This window comes from Sander vitreus, chromosome 18 (assembly GCF_031162955.1).
Source record: "Sander vitreus isolate 19-12246 chromosome 18, sanVit1, whole genome shotgun sequence".
Classification (NCBI taxonomy): Eukaryota; Metazoa; Chordata; class Actinopteri; order Perciformes; family Percidae; genus Sander; species Sander vitreus.
Genome location: NC_135872.1, coordinates 5,550,609 through 5,575,265, shown reverse-complemented (window position 1 = coordinate 5,575,265; position 24,657 = coordinate 5,550,609). Strand labels below are relative to the sequence as shown.

Genomic DNA, 24,657 nt, shown 5'->3' with positions numbered 1-24,657 from the left:
TTTGGTTTTCTGTGGCTTACAGTACCCGACACACACACACACACACACACACACACACACACACACACACACACACACCACACCACACCACACCACACACACTCACACTGACACACAAAACTCACCGCTCATTTCCTTTCTTTCTTCAGACCTGCAGAGCTGCCTGATCTGTATTGCCTGTCGGATACCTCGCGCCCAGCCTTTGAGCACTGAGTCTTTCATTACGAAGCAGGACCCTACAGGTAACACACACACACACACACACACACACACACACACACACACACACACACACACACACACACACATACTCACAGGTATAATATAATAGTCAGGATTCCTGGAATACGATGGACTTTTGAGAGGTATACTCCATATCTGTACATTACAGGAAAGTAGCATCATTTACAGATACTCTTATCATACTTTAAACATGTCTTTTATCATGTTGTATCAATAATATGTATTTATGTCGTTGGACTGAAAAGTCGTAAAAGAATTTAGTTAGAGAAAATAAATGCTGGACTTAAGAGCATTTTAGGAAAAGTTCCAACTCAAAAAACAACTTTTTCGTGTATGGAGGCTACTGCCGATGTTGAAATATGTGTGTGTGTGTGTGTGTGTGTGTGTGTGTGTGTGTGTGGTGCTCTCCTCCAGGGAAGATCATCTCCATAGAAACTAGTGCTTTGCGGGCGACAGGCCGGCCTGGCTGGGAGGACCTGGTCAGGAAGTGCATCTACGCTTTCTTTCAGCCGCAGGGCAAAGAGCCCTCCCACGCCAAGAAGCTGCTGCATGAGGGTGAGTAGCCGCAATTGAGTGTTCAACTTCCAGAAATCATTGATACGCTCTCGGCCAGCTATGTCGTGGTTACCACACATTCAGCACTACTTCCATACCATTAAAATAGGGCTGCACAATTAATCGCAATTACAATACATACAATATTTGTTAAAGGCCAAATATGTGTCAAACCATTCTGAATGAAGTATTGTGGTGCTGCAGAGACGTCCCGGCCTACAAATCATTTCCTATAGACTAAAGAAAAAAATCTTTGTTTGGTACAGATCCTCGCAAAAATCGCACTATAATCATTTTAATTTCTTTATTTTTAAATACTTTTCAATCAAAATGAGTATAACAATACAAAAATGATCATTCCCTCCAATATCGTGAATCATATCGCAATTGCAATATCAGTCAAAATAATCCCAATTGGATATTTTCGTCATATCGTGCAGCCCTGCATTAAATAGATCGAATTGCATACTACATTTCCATAACTTTTCATATGCGCAGGAGATGTGTAAACATTGTAAAGGCAAGCAGAAGAAAGGGGATCATAATTGACAGAGACAGACAAAAATACATTTGCCAGTGATTATCTAAACTGCATATTACTCCAGTGATGAAGTTCCGTTCAAAAATCTTTAGAGTAATATGCTAAATAATCATTTGCGACAGCCCTAGTTTACTGCCACAGTTAGTTACCACTTACGTGGAATTTGCGTTGGTATTTGGTGCATACGTAAACAACAAAACTAATTGAACATGAATAAGAATAAACAATAAATACCGTAACAGAACATTTTAAATGTGTCTATTAAGTAACAGATTATTCGACCAATTCTTTCAGTACAGTCATAATCCAACTGCTAAAACCAGGACAGTATCATCAATCTGTCCACCACATCTTGAAATCGATCTGATATCTTCTAGGTCTAGAAGTTGGTATCAAAATCCAGTTTTCTAAAGTTTTTACATGTTGACATCATGTCAGATATGGATCCAGTTAATCCAAACCAAAGTTGAGCAGTGTGGTAGAGCCGTAGAGAAGCATCGAAGGACTATCTTGTTTTCCGACACATTTGTTTGTCTCTCTGTATTGCTGGAAAAATGACCTTGTCTAGGTAAGCTGTTTCAATTGCAAACTGTTTTGTCTGCATTACAAGGTGATTGTAAGAGAATAAAAAACATAATTACCATGTATAAAATAAATGTATATAGTTATAAGGTTTTGAGCGGCTAAGATTAATCGATTAGTTGTCAACCATTACATTTATTGCAAACTATTTTGAAAATCAATTGATCTGTTTGAGTCATTTTGTTTTTATAGAAAATGTAAAAAAAAAAAAAAAAACTCTGATTCCAGCTTCTTAAATGTGAATACGTTCTAGTTTCTTCACTCCTCTGTGACAGTAAACAGAATATCTTTGAGTTGTGGACAAAACAAAGACATTTGAGGACGTCATCTTGGACTTGGAGAACACTGATAGACATTTTTCACCATTTTCGGACATTTTACAACTAATAGATTATCGAGAAAATGACACACAGATTAATTGACAATGAAAGTTATCGTTAGTTGCAGCCCTAATTAGGTTTAAGGGACAGACCAGTATTGAATTATCCCAATACTGAAATTACTTGCAGCTGCTGCAAACACCTCGATGCAAAAGTATCATTTAGGCCTTCTGGGGAGTCAGAGCTCTATAAGCCTGGATACATCTGGGAAAGGAAACAAACAAGAGATGAGACCAAAGTCTGAACCCTGTGTTTGCCTCTTTTTTTCTTGTGCTGTGTGTGTGTGTGGGTGTGGGTGTGTGTGGGTATCCCCATCAGTGATGACCCATGGCACCGCTATCAGCCCGTTGTACCATTTCGCGTTAAGTGACGGCACCCCGCTCAGCGCTCAAACCCGCTGCAAGTTCTGCTGCCCCCCCAACCCTGACGTACAGCCCTTCATTATGGGCATTCACACTATTGACAGGTACGATCATTCCAAACTTTCTGCTCGGCCACATGGTCTCCTCAGGTTTCAGTCATCTTTTTTTTTTGTTCCTCCTTTTTTTCTCCAGGGAACACAACACTTCTAGCTCTCAGGAAAACACTAACCCCAGCCTTCCGACCCTTGGCAGCCTTGCCCAAACTCCCTCCCGCTCCCCTTCCCTTCCTCCCAGCAGCAACTGGACCCAAGGCGCCGGCCTTGCCACCTCGGGCCTTCACCCCAACAACACCAACACCTCCCCCCACGGACATAATCCAGCCACACCCACAGGCTACCTGACGCCCAATCGGACCTTTCCCCAGCAGGTCAACAGCCCCTCTCCTTTGAACAGCCCACTCACAGCCACCCCTACCTCTTTTATGTCACCCAGGATGCCACGGGCCAGTCCTGGGTTAGGGGGAAGCCCTCGGGTACCGGGGAACCCCTTTCTCTCCTTCCACACCAGGCCTCCATTCCCCAGCAGGGGAGCTGAGTAGTGGAGGCAGCCTCAGCAGGCAGCAGTCTGGTGGCGATGGTAATAGCGGCGCCAGCAGTGGGTCAACAGGGTCCTTCTCCCTGTCCTCTCCTGTACTACAGAGACAAGCCAGTACACCCACCGGCTCCTCCACTCGGCCTCCATCTGCGAAACCGCCAGAGGGAGGAGAAGGACGGGGAGAGGACTCTGTTAAAGCCCCCCTTCCTTCTGCCTCACAGCTGGGTAACCCCAGACTTAATCAGCTCCTGGATAGCAATGGGACGGGAGTTGAATCCAACAACAACAGAATCCAGTGCACCTCATCACCTCTTCCACCAAACCCTCCTCCTGTCCCTCAGTGCCCTGCCTCTCACAGCACCCTAACAGAACGGCATAAGATCCTGCACCGGCTGCTTCAGGACACCAGTCCCAACGACGGCTCCACCACCACCGAGGAAGGACTAAACAAACACGATGTTGAGATCAAGAGGGAGCTGCCTGCCAGTCCAGCTCTTAACGCGTCACCTCCCAAGTCCAGCTCCAGAGAGCCACAGGACCATCAACTACTCCGTTTTCTCCTGGACACAGACGAAAAGGTGACCATTAAACAGGCCCTTTACATGCCTTTAGTTTTTGATGCATTTCATTTGTATGTATTTAGCACTCGTTACTTTTTTTTATTATTAAGAAATCCACAAATGTATCAATGTTTATTTGAGTTTTTTTTTTGAATTATGAAAATCTTTTCATGGCACAAAACTTGACCTTGATCAATGTGAATCATTATGTACATCCCTAATAAATAATACACAAGCATTGAAGTCCGCACTGTAAACTCCCTATTATTTGTTCTCTTGAGCCAAGACGCCATGGAAAATACTAATGGAAATGTAATTTGTTTTTAAAGGACTTGGGGGACCTTCCACCTCCATCTGCTCTCACCCTGCAGACGGTTAGGGTAAAAGTGGAGAAGAGAGCCAGCGTGGAGGGAGCAGCCTGTACGGGCTCTACCGTTGCAGCAGGAGGTGCATCCAAACCTGCAGGAGTTTGCAGCAGCTCGGCTTGCATCAGCCCCAAATCAAGCCCCGTCGGAGAGAACTGCAGAGACAGCCGCAGGGATAGCCGCAGGGACAGCCGAGACTCCACGGTACAGTTGCTGTCAATGTAGTGGTGATCTGTAATAACTCAAACTAGTCCTAATATTTGAACAATTATCCTGGTACAATCAGCTTGTGTTTGCAATAGTCATGTAGACAAGGCTAATTGTACAGTAAACATAACTAATCAACACAAACTATTACTTCCTACCTGCTATTCATTCTTATTTGTGATGGCTTCTATCCGCGAACTATCAAACTCTCCAGCCAATCGGATTGTTTTGATAGTACAACCCAGCACACGCCCATAACAAAGACCCCTGTGGGGAAATCAAAAATCTGTTGATAATCACTTAACTTCAGCTGCTGTTGTTCTGAGCGACGGATGATTCAAGGCTTTTACAAAACCGCCTGGCAGGGTTTTCCCTGCCGTTATACGGCCTATAGGCACGGCAAGGGTGCTGGAACTTATTGATACAGTGTTTACGTCCTGCAAAAGCAGTACAACATTTTGGGCCGTTATCTATAATTGTAATAATAATGGTCCAAAATGATGTGAAATTTCACAGTTTTAAGTCCAAAACCTTCACATTTTGTTGAAGTTACCCTCCACAAACATGAAAAAGCCTAATATTTAGCCCTCTGTTCGGTGCTAGTGAGGTAGAATGATTGCTTCTCGCAAGTTCAACCAGTTAAATGCACAAAAAAACAATTCCATAAATGAGAGTGGTTTATGATCAGGGCGCGGTGGTATTTTGTGCGTGGCGTGAGTGCGGATGCTCCATATATTTTCCTTTGTTTTGGACCTTTGCCAATCACATGCCTGTTTAATGGCCTAATAATTTAAATGAGCGTCCTCCTTCAGGGCTGACACTGTTGCTTTCAAATGCACACCGGCGCTCTGTGAGAAAGAATACAATTAAGCACTTTTCACACTCAGGAATTTTGCTCTATTGAGCTTTGCTCCGGCATTGTTTCCTTACAGCCATTGTAAATCACGTTGAATGTTTATTTTCTTGGACTTTGTCTCCATCGCAGGCTCAGCTACCAGCTGCAGCCTTTGAAGCTCACTGTCCTTTGACCTTTTGTCTCTCCCCATCTCTCTGTCACTGATCGGCTGCCCCCTCTTTTCTGCCGCCCATTATTCTTAAATATATTACTCTTTCACACCATTAAACCGTTCATTCTTCCATTCTGTCTTTTTTCTCATCTCTATCCCTTTTTTCGTTTGTTTCTGCTCCGCTCTCCATTTCACGCCCTCAGATCTCTGGTGGCCCTGTTGACATGGATCCTCTCACCCAGCTCCTGCCTGGCCTGAGAGGTCCGGGTGAGGTCAAACACGGCAGCGAGGATTCAACAACCCCTGGAGGGGGCCCCCAACTCCACTCTCCAGCCTCGCAGCCCCCAGCTCAGCTCCAGTGCTCCCTGCCTCAGCTCCAGTCCCCGCTTCCTCAGCTCCAGTCCCCCCTGTCCCAGCCGCAGTCCCTTTCCCAGTTGCAATCGCCGTCACCCAAGCTCCACTCCCCTTCCCCCCAGCTCAAACTGCAGTCACCCACTCAGCTCCAGCCCGGCGAGGCTGGCACTCCCCGCAACGTCAATGTGAAGAGAGAGCCTCCCGGCACTCCGAACAGAGGTATAGTTTCAACCTAGCGGGGGGGGGGTGTATATATGTAAATCAAACTGCTGAGTGTTTGTAAAAAAAAAAATACATATTTTTGTTTCTTTAGTGTCTGTAATTAACAATAATTCATGTAAAAAAAAAAAGAAAAGTTATTTTCTTAAATAATTGTTTTATTATTATTATTATTATTATTATTATCAGTGGTAGTATCCAGTATAGTAGTGTGATCCAGAGCGCTCTCTATTTATTTAATTATTCATTCATTTATTTATTCACTTACACATTGTTAGTCTGTGTGCCCCCTGGTGGCTTTTGGGAGACATTGCAGCATCACCAGACCGCACATGGAACCAGGAAAGCTTAACACTGAAGTCTAACAGTCTTGAGTCTGTGTATCAATATTAAAACGGTAAAGGTTTGTGCATTAGGTTGTTTTTAAATGAGTTTCTATGCGCTCGTGCTTGTTTCCCAGGACTCGCTGATGGCGGCCCGACATCCGGCTGCAGCCTCCAGAGTCAGTCATCCTTTGATTTCTGCAGTCCCCCCACTCCAAACCAGACACAGAACCAGGGACAGGGAGACATCTTCCAGACCCCCCAGGACAGCGTCCCCTTTCCAGAGGCAGACATTAACCCATTCAGTTCAAGCACTGGTATGCTAGAAAACATAATACACACACCTTAACGGTTGCAGTTAGCCATTGAAAATGTGCTTAAGATGTCCCGGTAAAATGATCTCATGACGACCGTGGGAACCCTGTTTTGTGGTAACTTGACACTAAATCTTCTGTAGCAGTAAAGCATTGTTGAGCTGACCTCTATAGGTTAAAAGTTTCAATACCCTTACATAAATGACCATACTCAATATCACTATTGGGTGTGGTGAGACTGTATTTTGTTACATGTAGGAGCTCAAAAGTGATATAGCTTTGCAGTATGCTGTAGAATAGAGCAGCACAATGCTGCATCAATGAATTGAGGTACAAAATCGGTATCAAAAGATTTTGAGATTATGTTAAATTTTTGTTTAAATATAGTCAATGGTGGAAGTATTTCGATCCTTTACTTAAGTGAAAGTACTAAATACCACACTGTAAAAAATATTATGTTACAAGTAAAAGTCCTGCATTGAAAATATTACTTAAGTAAAAGTATGTAAGTATCATCAGGAAAATGTACTTAATGTATTAAAAGTAAAAGTACTCAATCCCGAAAGAGCTGTTTAACTTTAAAGTCGTCTAATCATGTCAGCTTCACTTGTAGGCCTATACATTGTTGGGTAGTTTAATTTCTAATAAAACGTCGTATTTTATAAACTACATGTGTTTTGTGTGCAAAAATCTTAATTTGCAAAGTAACTAGTAACTAAAGCTGTCAGATAAATGTAGTGGAGTAGAAAGTAGAAAGTAGCCTGAAAAGAAAAGACTCAAGTAAAGTACCTGAAATTTGTACTTAAGTACATGACTTGAGTAAATGTACTTAGTTACATTACACCACTGAATATAGCAAAGTGTGCATACTGTGCATGACTGTAATTATATTGTTGAATCAAATTAGTCTGAGTCCAAATTCAGTGTCAATGTATTTCTTTTTCTTCAGTGTTAATTGTAATAAAACGGTGTTAAAATGTGTTTTGAAGGCCTATCTAAGATGGACGTGGGAGACTCCCAGTTCCAGCCTCTGGCTCTGTCTGACACCTTGTCCTTTGATGGTCTTGGAACACCTTTACAAGCTCCCTTGGCATCACCGCAAGAGTAAGCATTACTGTACTCAGTATACTACAATACTAGGGCTGGGTACCGAATTCAATACATTTTAGGCACCGACCGAATTGCCTCTAAAGTATTGAGTATCGAAAAATGCCTCGTCATTCAATACCCAATTTCAGTACCCAAGGAGTAAATCTCATCATCTCATCTCCCTACTCAGCCCTGCTCAATACTCAATATATCGTCATTTAACTATCATTTTTCTACTCTGAAATTGTGGGATAATACCCCCTGACACTCCAGTGTGTTGCAGATGATAATGTGCAGCATTTCTCTGTGTGAGCAGGCAGTGTGTGCCATGTTCTCTGGATGAAGTGCTGGGCCCTCCGACCACACCCGAGGGCCGGAACGATGAGAAAGCTCTGTTAGAGCAGCTGGTCTCCTTCCTCAGTGGGACTGATGAGAGTGAACTGGCCGAGCTGGATAAGGCTCTGGGTATTGACAAACTGGTGCAGGTAAGTGTGTGATTAAAAGATTGGGTTACACTTTACTTGAAGGTATCTACATAAGAGTGACATGACGCTGTCATGAACGTGTCATAAACATTCTAAACAAGTCATAAACGTGTATGACATAACGCTTCTGTCAGACAGTGTCATTCGGTTTTTGTCATGTCAAGTTAGGGTTAAAGTTAGGGTTCATGTGTCATGACAGTGTCATGTGTTCATGACAGTGTCATGACACATAAACCCTAACTGTCACTCTTATGTAGATACCTTCAAGTAAAGTGTTACCAAAGATTGTAATACTTAAGAGAGCTGGGCAGCGGATGTGCACAATGTATAAAGAGTGTAGTGAGCAGTTAGGAAAGGCTCTACATATTTAATTTTAAGATCGGTGAATCATCATTAAGCTGCATTTGGCAAAAGCCCTGCTGGACTGCTTTCAAGTAAAACAGGAGGTGTTTTTACACAGCTTGACTCCAGTTCTGCTGTTCTAACCACATATTTCCAACTTTATCTTAGCCTCAGAATATAACCTGTTCAGAATTCAAGATTCAAAATTCCTTATTAATCCCACAACGGGGAAATGTTACAGCAGCAAGGGATAGGGCAAAAAAGATAAACAAATAAATATAAGTAAAGAGAAGAAATAGTAAACATGTAAACAGTATGGAATCTGGTCACTGGCTCTTCGGCTTCATTGTGTTTATTGTAACAAACAGAGAGACAGCCAGGGAAGGAGGGGGCAGTCAGACAGTCTGTACATCACATTTAAATGGAAGCAACATAATAAAAAAAAAAAAATAATTAAAAATCAGCATTCTGAATGTAGCAAAAGGTTGTTTTCTTGTTTTCAGATGTCATTTTTATGTATAAAAATTAAACACATCATTAATATCTATCCTATTTTTGTCTGCCTCTTCCCAGGGTGGCTGTTTTGAACCTTTGCCCCCAAACTTCCTAACCCAGCAGCCCACTGCCACGCCAGGTTCCATGGACCCTAAACTTCCCACCTACCTTTCCCAGTTTACACCAGCTCCACAAGCTCAGTTTCCTCCAGAGCTGGCCACAGTGGTGGGGACACAGGGTCTTGGGTTTGGAGCCCTCCGGGGGACTTTCCCCGGCGGGACGACGGGCATCGGGCTGAGGCCAGGCATGACGCGACCACAGGGGATTGGCCCTCAGCTCAGGCTGCCACCCAACCAACTGCGCCTGCAGCTGCAGCAGAGGCTGCAGGGCCCACAGCAGGTGAGGACACAGAGGTGGTGGTTTTTCTTTATTATTGTATTTCATTTCAGACTATATTCCACTTGGGCGGTAAGATCTTGCTGGATGTGATGCCTTTACAACATCACTGTCAGGGTGAACTATTTCTGTAATGTGTACAGTCACAAGTGTGCAGTGAGACATATTTCTTATTAGGTGTAATTTATTCACACTATTCAAGGGCTGCTATTACAACAGCAATCTACAATTCATAAACGAGTGAAAGAAAGTAACACCTTTGAGTTATTTTCACACTTTATGTGCTCTCAGTGCTTTACCATCCACACTTTACTCCTGTCTGCTGACTATCAACGACAAACGTTTCAAAGGTGTAATTAATAGAACAAAGTATTTACTTGTAATTTTCTGTATCCGTATCCTAACAAATCTTCTGATTTCAGATTCTGAATTTTAGTTGAAAACCTCTCAACAGAACTCGCCCCTTTCTTCTCCTTCATCGTCACAAATATTCAACTCATCTCCCTCGCTGTCTTCTTTTCTGTCTCCAATAATGATGATCTGGTTTATTTCTTCTTTCTTAATAAATCCTGCCCTATCTTCACTCTATTATCATGTCTGACCTCTGCTTATTTTGTCTCTTTCTTTGCCTCTCTGTCTCAGCTCCAGAACAGGATGGCGGGCATGAATCCGTTTCCTGGAGGCGCCCAGCATGTGAACATAGGGATTCGTCAAGGGGTTCAACAACCTCAAATGCCCTCACAGGTGAGTCACGGTGGCAGCAACTGAAGCTCGGCTCACCCTGACCTCCCGCTGCTGTTTGCCCACAGAGGCGGAAAGACTACCAAAATGATTTGTTTACGTACATTTCATTGGCTTGCTGTTTTGGTTTTTTACAGGCTGCAATTTTGATGTTTTGGTTCACCGCTGTCATTTGTGTCAATTCCAGCAGCAGCATGTGTTTTCAGTTAAAGAAAAAAGCTTCAAGTAAGCGACTAGCTGATGAACTAAGTGGAGCATTTAGTAGCTAAGGCCGATATTTCCCTAAGGAGTCATAAGGGCCTAAAAACAGAGCTAAGAGAGTAAATATTTATGACTTATTTATGACATCGGGTGGCCAGAAACCATCTCCAAATGAATGCTGGTTGTTGCTCCGGATCTGCTGGATGTGCAGTGATTTTTTTTTTTTTGCTAACAGTTCACCCTATCAACTCGAAAGATTAAAAAAAATATAATATTGAAAAGATTTCAATGTTGCGTTTACATCTTGTTCCGCTGCCCCAAGTAGCCAAAAAGCAGTTAATGCAGTTTCAGTTAGAAGGAGAAAATAGCTCAATTTAAAGGCAGTAAGCAACTAAGCGTTGTAATTTTTGTACTGTAAATGTACAACCTCGAATAACCTAGTTTTTTGTATCATTAGATCAATTAAATTATTAAAGATACGTGTTTGCATGTATTGCATTACTTTCTTGTTACATCTTTCCGCTTTAACGCTGTTGCCAAATTGGTGATACATTGGTGTTGGCTTTAAGGCAGTTCCATTTAAATGTGGCTCTCTGAAACATGTACATTAAAGGTATAGTAAGTGATGTTAATCCAATACACATTGGGGGCAGCATGTGAATGTGCCGGCCGGCCAGTAGTTATCTGTCCGTGAATCTGGGGGGTGGAGCTTCTGAAGGGGGGGTTGTATTTGTTTGGCTGTTGAGTTCAAATATCAATCTTTGTGCAGCATTGCTTACTGCACCTTTAACTTAAATATTTGCTCTGTAACATGCTCTTTTTTTACATCATATCTCTCAGCAGCCTCCGCTGAATGCCCAGATGCTGGCCCAGCGACAGAGGGAACTCTTCAGCATCCAGCACCGCCAGCGCCAGCTTTTCCAGCAGAAAGTCATGCTGATGAGACAGAACATGGCAGGGGCCCCGACCGGAGCTGTAGGGCCCATCGGAACTGCCAGGGTCCCAAAAGGTCCCACAACAACGCCTCAACAACAGCAGCAGCAGCAACAGCAACCACAGCCACAGCAGTTCAACTTTCCACAAGGGTACCCCCCGTTGACGGGAAAATCCCCTACCTCACCAAGTCAATTTGGCCCCATGAGCGGGAGCCCTCTGGACAACAAACTGCCCGGCAGAGTTCCCCTGAATAACCAGGCGCTGATGGGCAGCGTGCAGGGCCAGTTCGGCAGCACCGTGAACTCCTCATTGCAGCAGGGCCTGTTTCAGCAGTTTGGAGGAACTGGTGCGTTTAAGCAAACTGGCTCCACCACAGACCGAGAATCCATTTTCATATCAAATTAATGTGTTTGTTTTAACACTCTTTATTGTAGATAATTATACTTTAATCATACAACATTGTAATATGAATTCACCCACTATTCGGTTATTGATCAGCACTCACAGTTGTGAAGACCACCAGTGGTGGGGTTCATCTTTTGACTTTGTTGTGTGTATAAGATCAATATAAAACTAGAACATTGTAAGAAGTTCTCCTGCAATGACCATTTAGAAGCAAAGATAGAGAGAAGTTTTACTAAAAACAAGCCCAAATAGCCAGTTGTGTCTTAGTCTATAATCCCGCATTGCACCTTTTGTCATAATTTGCTAAAAAAATAAGTTATTTGTTTGACTTTTCTACTTTTCGTCTTTTAAAGCTATCGCCCAGCAAGACCCATCTTTCCCGTCTGAGATGAGCCCGACCAGCCCGTTGTTGTCACCTCAAAGCTCCACCTCCCAGAGTCCTCTGCTTCAGCAGGCCCCTCCCCCTGGCTACCAGTCACCAGAAATGAAGAGCTGGCAACAGACAGGCATGGGCAGCAACAGGTTAGGAAGAGTACACAGTTGTAACCAAGATCATAATAGTTTAGAATTTTCAATTAGTTTTTGTTTTGTTTTAGTGTTGACTTTTGAATTTCAGAGTGTGTTTGCTAGTTTTAGTTTAGTTTCAGTTTTTCAGAAAGGTTTGGTTTTAGTTTTTATATATTTAGTTTTACAGTAGTATTAGTTTGTTTTTGTTAAGGCCAGGCATAATGTCTCAGAAGTATGTAGCTACATATACATACAAAATACACGGTTGGAGAATAGCCATGATCTCTGATTTTTAATCTTTGCTCTATTTCAGTGTCCAGATGTAAAGCAATTACGGCACAGCGCCATCTCATGTCAAGTCCGTTCAATTTCTGTGGTTCAATGTAATGAGTGTTGATGGAAATCCATGCTGTCTCTTTTTATCCAGTGGTGCTATATTATTGCTAAAAAAAAACTAAAATGATTTATGTTCATTTTTATTATTTATTTATTTTTAACCTGGCAATTAGTTTCAGTTTAGTTTTAGTTTTTCTGTTGTTTTAGTTTACTATAATAACCCATTTTGTAACGCTTATGCAAATATTACATTAAGTAAAAAGAAAAATCACTTGTTGTGAGTTTATTAAATGATTATGATTGTTAAAGTGACACACTTTCACATGTCCTCATGTTAGGGCTGAATGCTTTGGGGATTTGCTACGCAAATGGGAAAAGAAAAAAAAAACGTTTCGCTAAAGTTCAATATTCACTGTGTAACAGATACAACATTTCATGGAGCATTATAACATAAGACACCATCATGCTCTTAATTCTTATGCAAGGATGAGAACATGGATATGAATTGCCAGCAATTTGTGTTTTTCTTTCACTAAGCATGGAACATTGAACAATCAAACACAGAACATTTATCACAAAAGTTCTAATAATACAAAAACAATTCTAATAAAAAATATCAGTGCTTTACTGTAAACAGACATTTCTGATATGCCTCAGTTTAATAGCAGCATCTACATTTTGCACCGTCTACCATCATGTTAAATAAAGGAATACAAAATAAATGAAAAACCCACTGAAAATAGGACATTTCTGTAAACAATCTGTGATATGTAACATTATTCCAGCATTTATCTTAAACAATTATCAGTAAATATTATAAAAAGAGGAATAAAAAATGTTAAACCAAATGTTACACCAAACATTCAGTTAATCGTGGTCTCCACGATTAGCCAATCACATTCTTTCTCAATTTCCATTTATAAAAAAACGTTTAATGGTTCAGCCCTACCTCATGTGTAATATGCCATCTTTTTTTGTCTGTTTCCTGCAGCCTGTTCAGTCAGTCAGGACAGAGTGCAGGGCTGGCTTTTGGCCAGCAGGGGGTTTACAACAACATGAGCATCACCGTCGCCATGGCCGGGGGCTCGGCTAGTGTCAGCTCATTACCTCACATGGGGCAGCCGGTTGGCATGAGCAACAGTAACCTCAGTAACGTCGGTTCAGTGTGCAGCGACCAGCAGGTTAGTGACTGTGAAGCTCCAGGACTTTGATTGTCTTGATGGGTTGCTGTCTGGTGTTTTCTGTCCATCCATTATTGGAAATGACGTCATCGTGGCGGCATCTGTTGCTTGTTTAGTAAAGATAATTGTGTGTAATGCGGGGTGTGTTACACAATTTAGATTCGGAATGTCAAATTAATACAGGATTTTATTTATGTGCAATATGATAGCACAAATTGGATATTATGTCACTAAAACCTTCTTTTTTTTTTGCTGTCCATACTGTCACTACCTTATGTAATTGTGAAGGACTGGCTGGTTTTTAGCAGATTTGATTTGTTGTTACAAGTTTAGTTTTTGAAACAAAGGTAACCAATACATCAGCGTGACCTATATTATTGGCATATGACAGATATATTTGTATATCTAGTAGTAAATTGCAGTACAGAAATTCAGATAAATATACTTTAATTTTACAACATTATAGTATGAATTCACCCACTATTCGGTTATTGATCAGCACTCACAGTTGTGAAGACCACCAGTGGTGGGGTTCATCTTTTGACTTTGTTGTGTATATAAGATCAATATAAAACTAGAACATTTTAAGAAGTTCTCCTGCAATGACCATTTAGCAGTAAAGATAGAGAGAAGTTTTACTAAAAACAAACCCAAATATTTGTTGTTACAAGTTTTAGTTTTTGAAACCTGCAGATACCCAGTCTCAAATAAAACAAAGGTAACCAATACATCAGCATGATGACAGATATATTAGTATATCTAGTAGTAAAATGCAGTACAGAAATTATAGACTTGAATATATGTTTGGGTAAAAAAAACAAAAAAAAACAGCGTTACATAGTTTGTTCACCAGAAAGCACTGACATTTTTCAGCCGTTAAATGTCTCTCATTGTTGCTTCTGTTTCTGCAGGTGCAGCAGGTTCAGGTGTTCGCGGACGTGCAGTGCACAGTGAACCTGGTTGGCAGTGACTCCTACCTGAACCAGGGCTCCATCGGAGCCACGGCCTCCCAGAAGGGCCCCGGAGCGCAGGGCTCCCAGAACAACCAGGCCCAGCAGAAGAGCCTCCTCCAGCAGCTGCTCACCGAGTGACAACTCTCGCAACTCCCCTTCAGCTCTCCTACTCCCTCTACTTCTCACTTCTACGCCTCCTCCTCGGAGGTCGGTGCACCGGACCCATTGCTGTCTCTGTCTCACCTTTTGGATGGAAGGATGGATGTTTGGACGACCGCGGAGTAGGCTCAGAGAGGTCCGGCTGTCGGTGGAGCTACACAGCCTGACCACTTCTGTGCGCGCGGGGATTCCGGGGGGCTGGTTGTTTTAGACGCCCAGTACTTTTAAGAAAAGACTCAAGTCAGAAGGAGCAGCAGTGTATTTAAACCTGCCTGTCTAATCTGTCTGACAACCTGTCTGTCTGCCTCAGCCTATTAAAGGCAGTGTTGTCTTGCTGCTCATTCCTTGGTGACCTACTTCCTGCTTCCTGACCCAAGAATAAACAGCTGCGACATCATTGTAGATTTGCCAAGTTGTCGTCACTGTCAAATCAGGGCCGGCCTCTCTTTTGTTTCCTCCGTTTTGTTTTTGTGATGGGACGGTTTCTGTCAGGCCGTCGCAGCAGCAGTGCATCTTGGGAGCATGAGTTGCAGCTTACAGCTGAGCTCATCATTTTAAGTGTGGGAGTATCCCACACAGCAGCACCTCTGGCTTTTTATTTTTTTTTATTTTTATTTTTTTTTCTCTACCTGTCTCTCAGCGATGTGGGAATGTTAAGGTTTCAGACCTCGGTGGCATTGTGTGATAGAAGCGCAGTATCAGCTGGTTCTGTGACTGTCTCTCTCTATCAGCTACAGTGCCTGGTGGAAGTTTGAGTTTTTCCCAAGCTCTGCTTCTTCTTCTTCTTCTTCTTCTTCTACATATTAATCTATTACGTCTTCGTGGTTGAATTGTTTTGTTTAAAATCTTCTGCTCTCACCGTCATCATCATTATCATCATCATCATCTTCATGATCATCAGAACAAGCTTTGACAACAGCCAGAATGGATTGGATGGATTGATTGATGGATGGATGGATGGCTGGGAGACAGACGGAATGCTGCTCAGTTTGGAACTTAACGTGTCTTCATAAGAGACTGTTATGATTATTTAACTGTATGTCTGTCACATTTCACCCATCACCTCAGCAGCTGTGAATACAGAACCCTGTTGGGTTCTCTCTCTCTCTCTCTCTCTCTCTCTCTCTCTCTCTCTCTCTCTCTCTCTCTCTCTCTCTCTCTCTCTCTCTCTCTCTGTATCTTTTGTGTTATCTCTCGGCCTATCAGTGTTGTTTGCCATGTGCACCATGCAGGTGCTTAGTATTGTACAGTAGAGAGACTTGGGGATGAGCTCACTCTTCTCTTGTAACTGCTTTCCTTTAACAAACAAAAAATAAGTGTAATTAATTGATTACTCAGAACAGCAAAACTATGTATAATGTGATTCGATCCAGGTTGGTTCGGTCCATTTTTAAAAATTGTAATAATGTCAGCTCATGGTTTTTTGAGATTACTCTTGGCATCATGATATTGTAACCCCCCCTACATGTTGCAGTGGAGGAGGAGGTTATTCCATCTTCTGAAATGTGAAAAGAAAATTTTCTGAAGCAATTGATCATGAAATATAGCTACGCTCCCTTCGGCATCCCATTCAGCGCTACAAGAAGCTACACTACTTTCCGAAGAAAAGAAAAAAAACTGGGTTTGATTGCTTCGCTTTTCTCTTGTGGTAACCAGGGAACTACTTCTCTTGCTTATATCCTCTTATACTTTCAAGACAACTTTTCCGACAGTACATGTGTTTGTAACCATTGTATAAAAACAAAAAAAACAAGAAGAATAATACCTCAAACCGTGTTCTTTGCTGGGATGACGTGAACATTGGCGATGCTAACGGTACTGAGCCGCATCACCTTATGTGCCCGTTGTCGCAGCAAACAGCGATTTTGGGGTATTGTTCCTATATATTGACATTTAAGTAGAGGCTTTAGTAATAGAAGTTCCTAACAAAGATGTGATGGATAATTCATTTGAAGCTGTCATGAAATTGAATCAAAACAGGATGGGTTGAGTCGCCAAAAATCAGTGTTCCTTTTTTTTTTTTTGGGATTCAACCCTCTTCTCCCTCCACCTTTCTCTGATGAAAACTTTGCTCCGCTGGGTAAACACACACACAGTTTTCTGTTGACTACTGTTGCTAAGTCAGACACTTTCTCTCTCAGCGATGACAGACCTCTGTTAAATCAGAAAAAAAAAGACATGCACACTTTACCTGGAAGTTAGAAAAAAGGAAAAAGCCCTGCCGAGACGTTGCCTCTAAATATTCTTTCCATGACTAAATTAATGTAAAGATACAGTTATGATCTGGATATTGGGCGTAAGAAGTATCTGACACGCTATACCCAAAGGTTTGAAGTGTAGGATGTTATAAGAACTCAAGTCCCACACATTTTGTGTCAGTCTCTTGAGCCCTTTTGTACACATGAATGATTTCATTCGGGAACATGCGGTGATTTGTAACGACCACAAAGGTCTTCTTCTGTCAAATCTGCCACGTCTCTACTCCAGCTCAATGTCAGACGTTCCCTGATTGGACTTAACCTTGTTCTTGGGTCATTGTTTCTCTTCTCTTTTTTTCTTTTTCTTTTTTAAATCTTCCTTGTGTCATGGAAACTTGGAGACAGTGGTGGAATCTGTTGTGAGGTGTTTTTGTGGCGTTATTATGGAACCCACGCAACTTCTAGGTAAGACCCGCCTTTCAATAGCATTCACACGCTACTATTGGTCAGGCGTCCATGCTTACTCAAGGTAACAGAACCCGATTTGTTCAGGTCCTTTCCCTTGACTAGTCGGCTATCCTAACCTTAAAGTGGCCATATTATGCTCATTTTCAGGTTCATAATTGTATTTTGAGGTTGTACCAGAATAGGTTCAAAAAACACCATATTTTTGTTGTACTGCACATACAGAGTGAGACACCTCACTGCTGTAACATCTTTGTTGGCAGTCGCACTGTGCAGTAGCTAGGTAAGGATTACATCAGCTAGCTAGCTGTTTGTTTCTACAACTTCAGTAGTACAAGGCAGGATTAGCTGGGAGACTTCTAAACGAGGGCGCACTTCCAACTTTGCGTGGAATACCTGCAGAACAGGGACATGTAAGTAGTTCTTTTGTAGATTATGGTCAACTAGTGTGTGTTGTAGCAGTGTTTTGCCATTCAGAACGAGCTAGCATGCTACGGTTAGCCACCTCGTTTCGGCTAGTGACGTAAAAAGCCGTGCCGATTTTAAACAGCTCACCCGGAGACTGAAGGCAGGACACATTCAGAAACCGTATCTCAATCAAAACAGCATGAATGTTTTTTTTTTTTTCAAGTTTATATGCGTGTAGAAGCACCAGAGACACAAAATAACACCCCAAATCCCAGAAAAAGTGATTTTTTTTCATAACATGGGCACTTTAACTACTCAAGGTCATTGTCTAACCCCAACCAATCGGGCTGTGTGGCGGGACTTGCCTAGAAGTTGCGTGGGATCCATAATAACGCGTATTTTGGGGGGGGCGCAGCCCTCACATCCAGATATTAGGACTATTCATCAACCCTTCTGTAAATGCAACTACTTAACTCATCATTAACTCACAACAACATTACAGTCGGATGCTACTTCAGTGGAATAGGGCTTTCCTGTGTACTGTGTTTTTAAATTATTATATATTTTCTTTTTACAGAGATACTTTACTGTATGCAACAGATATTGAGGGATAGTATGCAAGGTCAACATTCCACCCACCAACTCCTCCGATGTTGTCGATGTGAGAACCACTTTGTGCTCAGCTGGAAGGTGTGTATTTGGACACGTTCATGTGCAGATCCACGCACTGTTTATCCAAACAGAGGCCCAGGAGCAGTCGCCATCTTTAATCCTTATCTAAACGCAGGAAACTCTGCCCTCTGGATTTAGAGAGACTTTCTGAGATGTGTTTTTATTTTATTTTTTTCTATTTTTCTGTGTGTATATTTATTAGAAACCATCAGTAGAACATCTTTTTATTACCTCATTGTTTTATCAGACAGTGCGTCTATCTGATAATCTTTCCTTTTGACCATGTTTTCACACTGTGAGCAGCCTGTTTGATCAGAAAAATCAAGTAAATGTTTTTTCGGCTTTACCTGCTTAACGTTTAACCTTCTGGAAATGTTACATCGTTTTGATTCAACAATACAGGCTACCAAGCACTTAAGTTAACAAGAAACAAAAAGACAATATGAATTATTTAAAGATTAAGTGCTGCAGCCAACAATTCATATCATCGGTTAATCTGTTGGTTATTTCTGTAAAATATCTGAAAAGTAGTTAAAGGAAAAGTCCACAGTTTCCCAGAGCCAAATTAAAATGATATAAAACAGAGAAAAGCATTAAATCCTCTGACTCCAGCTTCCCTGAGATAACCATCAGCTGATCATTTTTTAAGATTTGTGCTGCTCTTTCCTTTGACCTCCACGTCGACCTGCGGGTTTTTGTATGTGTCTCAGATTCAAACTTTCCCTCTACCTCCAAACTGAGACTTTTCCATTTCTACACTTGGCATTGTGGACACCCCCAAAAAAAACAGAAAAAACAGTAGCAGTAATGCAGTAGTAAACTTTTACCCTACCTGCAGTTTACTTTATACAAGTTAACCCTCCTCCAACCCAGATTGTCAGTTTTTAGATGGGGTTTCCATTTCACTTTTGGTCTCTGATGATGTTGCACTTGTACCTCCTTTTCAGGAGTAGGAGGCAGACTCCAAAAGCAAGGAGAGAGTTAAAGGTGCTGTAGGTAGGATTGCGAAGATGCAGGATTTAGCCAAAAAATTTGAACATCAACAACTTCTCAGTCCCAGTGTGCCTGAGCAGTGATTGACACGCAGTTAGACACCCCCCCTCGACCCTGATTGGTGCATCTGAACAGGAGCGGTGGATTTTTGCAAATCACACTGCAGGCTGTAGGTGGTGCCAGAGGAGCCAGATATTTTTTAAATGACCTGCTTCTTGTAGTTCTACTGGAACATAGGGTCAGTTTCAGCAAATATGACAGAAAGTTAGTTTGATAAGTCTTACCTACTGCACCTTTTAAGGTCGAGAACTGCCACAAAGCCATCAATGCATTTAAGTTAAAGCAGAAATCTGTAGAGACTGTGAGGCTTTTTGATTGCCTGCACTTAGATTCTTGTCCATTTTTTTATTATTTTGCACTTACGAGGCAGCGCTTGTTCACAAAGAAAGAGAAAGTCAGGGAACGAGGAAGCTCAGAAATTTGCAGTTGGATGTCGAGCTTCTTGAGCAACCAAAACCTCATCCATGTTGCCTTCTTATGTTTTCGTGAAAATGTCCGGATCATGTTACTCACAGTGTGAATTCACCAGACAGACACTCCTGCGCCACTGTTTGATCGATGTAAAACACTCAGAAGAGACCGAAGCTGCACAAAGTGGAAGAATGTATTATTATTTAAATTTTTTTTGGAAGGATTCTGGCAGTCTCAGCCTCCTCTTGTTCATCTGCTCAGATGATATCACACGTACAGTATTGATACCCCTCCCCCTTTCTCCTTTCTTTCACTTTTCTGCGTGGAGTAGGCATTCCTATGGAAACGGTTTCCTCTACAACTCTGTTAACTGCAGAAACAGCAACTGTCAGCTTATCAAAAGATGCCAAATACAACCAATGTACTTTTTTTTTTTTTTATGAACCAGCCATTCAATGGAAAGCGACAGTCCCTCCTTCCTCACTACAATTAACAGGTACAAGGTTCTTTTATAACATTGGTTTCAAGATGTTAACATTATGTATATAACAGAGAAATGTGAATATGTATTTGTTCAGAATCAACAAAAAAAGTAGTGCTCCGAGTTTGTGGTAAAAAACAAAACGAAAAGAAAAAAAACTACTCGCCTCCGTCATGTTTTGATTTTATGTTTTGATTTTCTACTTTTTTATTTTTCTGACGTATGTATGTATATGACTATCAGTGAGTGCGTATGTTTGTGTGCAAGTGATTAATACTGTATATCTGGTGTTCTCTAAGATGGAAAAGTGGAAGATGTCCTGGTTTGATTATTTTCTTCTTTTTACTCTTTAGACCCTGCACAGTACCTGTGGGTGTTTCAGATAACTATGCCAGAGAATGGTTTAGCGACTGCTGAATGTGATTTTACTGAGAGAGAAACAGTGTGGACTGGCTTTTTGTACGGGTTAATTTAAAAAAAAAAAAAAAAAAAAAGGCCATATTATTTAATTTTCTCTGTTGTCAAAAGTTTAAGCAGATCTGGGAGAGTGGAGCCTTGGTTTTATGGAGAAGCATTGCCTGGTTGTTGTGTGTATATGAGTGGGCTGTTTCTTAGATTTTTCTTCTAACTGTCTGACTGATGTAGCCTTTTTGTTGTTGTTGCATTTGTCAATAGTAAATGACCAAAGCTTCAAGATGTTTGATGGATATCATATGCAAAAACCTCATCATCACTGGACAAGATACAATGTAGCGGCCCCTTTTTTTTAATTTTTTTTTAATTCATTTGGGTTTCTCACACGTCAACATTCTGCTGCTGTTTGATTTGCGTGTTCGTCTTTCCTTCGCTCGTTCACAATCTGTCCTTTTAAAGTGGCCCGGGTCACTTTGGAGACGTCTCAACTTTGCCAATGAGGTCTTTTTTGTGCCTGAAGTGCTATCACTCGTTTACAGGAAGAAAAGAAAACATTGCAACCAATAGCTATGCACCTTACTGATACAAGCATTTCCTAACATTGACTTGGGTGTGTAGAATTAACACTGGAGCAACACTAAATCATTCATAGTTACTTTACACAAACGATAAAAAAAAAAAAAGCCCCTTCAGTTAGTCTAGTGAATTTAGTTGATATCTGATGACCTCTCTCGGCTTTGAATCTCTTTCTTGGAAAAAGAAAGGTGTTTTTTTGTTTTTGTTTCTCCATTAACTGAATACTTTATACCAAACTTAAGGTGCCTCGTGTATATACTTTCTGCGGTGAAGATTGCTCCTTTGCTGTTTAACAATAATAACCTTGTTAACCCAGGGGTTTTTTTTAAAACCTTTTTTCAACTTTATAAAAAAAAAGTTTACTGTATTTTAAATGACTTTTTTACACACGTAGATTAATCAAATTATTCCAGGAATTTGCAAATACAATCTAATTTTGCACTTTATATCAGATTTACTTGGGAGTGAAAAGGCCATCAGAAACTGTCTCAATCAGATCAGTATTTGGAGATAGAATAAGTCCCCTGAATGTACCAAGAAAATTAATGAATAGCTCAGGTTCTTTATGAAGAGCTTGACTGTAGTGGATACCCATTATCCAAACGACGACTAGAAATTGTACTCACTTGACCTTCTTTGTAATGTCTCTCTGTCTCTTTCTGTCTACACCAACTGATCCTCAGTATAAATACTATGCCAATCTTCTTCAGGTGACACCCCCCCTCCCCTCCTCTCTGCGCTGTCAGCCGACGCCTGGCAAACTGTTAAAAAACCTCCAGCTTGAACTCTCAGAACATTCCTGCTCACAACACAGTTTCAACAACCGTCAACACTTAGCTCTGTAGCTGTCGCCGCCGCTCGGCAGTCACTTTGCCGCAGCTTTGAACGTGTTTTTCCTTAAACCAAGGTGGACACTTGCTTTTTGTTCGTAAAAGTCTGGCTGTGTGAGACTTAACCTCTGCTATCTAGCAACAATTGTGCACTGACATAAATGACAACACACTAACCGTGTTGCTTGTCTTCTCTGTTTTGCTTGTCTTGTCACACTTCCGTGCTGCCTAATGTGGAATATGTTGTGGTGTGCTTATGATACCAGCATTTGGTGCAAAATTTGGACAATATCTGGTGCAGGATTGGGCCAATATCTGGTACAGGACTGTCAATATTTTGTGCAGGATTGGGCAAATATCTGGTGCAAAATTTTGACAATATTTGGTGCAGGATTTGGCCAGTATTTGGTGCAGGATTGAGCCAATATCTAGTGCGAAATTTGGACAATATCTGGTATAGGACTGTGTCAATATTTTGTGCAGGATTGGGCAAATATATGTTGCGAAATCTTTACAATATTTGATGCAGGATTGGGTCAAAATTTGGTGCGGAATTTGGCTGTCTGATGTAGGTAATCATGTTTAGTGTCATGGAAATTCATAGCAAAAAAAATTGGCGCATGACTTCAATTCCATAAATTAAAGGATACAGTTTGACAAGCTTTTGTCTTTTTTTCTGAAGCGAGTCAAAAATATATAGCATTCTCACTTGTCATTGGTCCAAACTGGTATTTGTGCACCGCTAAGACTCTCCATAGTCCTTTTAACTCCCACTCATTCCTGATGCAGGTGTTCAAAACTAATGTCTACTCTATGTTAACAGCATCAGTTAAGTATTGTAAGTGTTGTCGTATCGGGGGTGAGGTGGATATGGTTCAGAGACTTTAAAAGACGGCTTGTTATTAACTCACCACTTTGTGTTGTTTTCTGGGGGCGGTAATGCTTTCTCTGGAGAATTTGAGAAAAAATGACCAAGGTTCCACTTTCTCCCTTGTACAAATTAATATAAATAAATATATATATATGTATATATATATATATATATAAATATATATTATACATTTTACTCATTTTTGTCCAGTTTTGTATATTACACTCATGTAAAGTTTGTTTTTAAAAGAGGCATCGGAGCAGCTATTACAAGACAATATGAGTGACAGTGTTCATCTGGGAGAATTTTATGCATGTTATATTTTCTCTTTTTCTCTCTCTGTCTCTTTTAAAACCCCCCAACTCCCCTGTTCAGGTGTGCAACGTGAATATAAAGAAATCTACCTTTTCTTTGGAATGTTGTAGACAATCAGTCTCAGGCCGGGTCCAGTCCCTGCAGGGAGTGAGAGCCCTGTAGGCTGATAGACAAACAAACAACCTTTTTGTTTGATAAATTTACAAAAACTCTTTTTTTGCATCTACTGGAAGTCTAAATTTGGAGGTTTGCTCATTCATATGTTGGTGGCTGCTCAAGTTTACACACACACACACACTTCTCTACTACACTCAAAACACAAACACCTCGTGCATTTGATCCCTCTGCTTTTTTTTTTTTTTTTTTTCCAAGGTGAGGATGCCAACCTTGACGAAATGATGCTTTGACTAACAAATCTATAACATCTATGAATGTGGGAATGCAACACATTGCAATAAAGCACCATTTGAAATGCAGTATGTTGTCCCTGTATGTTCTTTATTAACCTGTTGACGTCAACAAGTTTGCTGATAACGGTGTTGTTTATTTTGGACTTTACGTGACTCACTGAATCAACTGTTTAAAAAGGAGCTATTATGCTTTTCCGTATTTCCTGTCATATCTATATATTGGATTTTCATGTTAAACGTGGCCAAAACATTCAAATAATAAGGCAAATGTATTTCAGAGAATTCCCTGTGAGCTAAAACGTTCAGATTTCCAATTCTTCTGAATGCTCCGGTTTCAACAGTTTTTCTACTCTCTCTAACCCCCAATTTCCACCAACTGCAGAACGGCTGCGGATCCGCTCCAGAATGGCGGCGTAGTCAATATGTTTCCATTAAAGTCAATGTGTGTATTTTCACCGACTGCGGAACGGCTGCGTTCCGACTCCGTCCCAGCCCTGGCGATCCGCAGCCCTCCGGAGCAGATACGCAGAGCTTCTATTTTTGACGGATGCCTGAGAGCTCCGCAGCAATTCAGCACACGGCAGATTGTGCGGGACAGGAAGTCGAGCACAGAAAGAAAATAAAACATCCGGTTAACTTTCAAAATAAAAGACACCGTGCTCACGGCGGATCATATTTCCCTGCACTACACCTTGAAAACGTCATAATGGGTGGAGACAGG

At 41.3% G+C, this 24,657-nt stretch overlaps 1 protein-coding gene across 1 annotated transcript in view; it reads left to right on the top strand.

Annotated features, from left to right (window-relative positions):
• Positions 1-15,653, top strand: part of ncoa1 (nuclear receptor coactivator 1) — a 40,193-nt gene extending 24,540 nt beyond the window's left edge. The window contains 16 exon segments of the mRNA XM_078275199.1: positions 150-242; positions 658-798; positions 2,620-2,767; positions 2,856-3,207; positions 3,209-3,835; positions 4,147-4,386; positions 5,600-5,969; positions 6,430-6,609; positions 7,596-7,710; positions 8,012-8,180; positions 9,096-9,416; positions 10,056-10,157; positions 11,196-11,637; positions 12,050-12,218; positions 13,531-13,720; positions 14,632-15,653. Of these exon segments, the coding sequence (XP_078131325.1) occupies positions 150-242; positions 658-798; positions 2,620-2,767; positions 2,856-3,207; positions 3,209-3,835; positions 4,147-4,386; positions 5,600-5,969; positions 6,430-6,609; positions 7,596-7,710; positions 8,012-8,180; positions 9,096-9,416; positions 10,056-10,157; positions 11,196-11,637; positions 12,050-12,218; positions 13,531-13,720; positions 14,632-14,811 (3,839 nt within the window). The 3' untranslated portion in view covers positions 14,812-15,653.
• Positions 15,654-24,657: the final 9,004 nt, after the last annotated feature.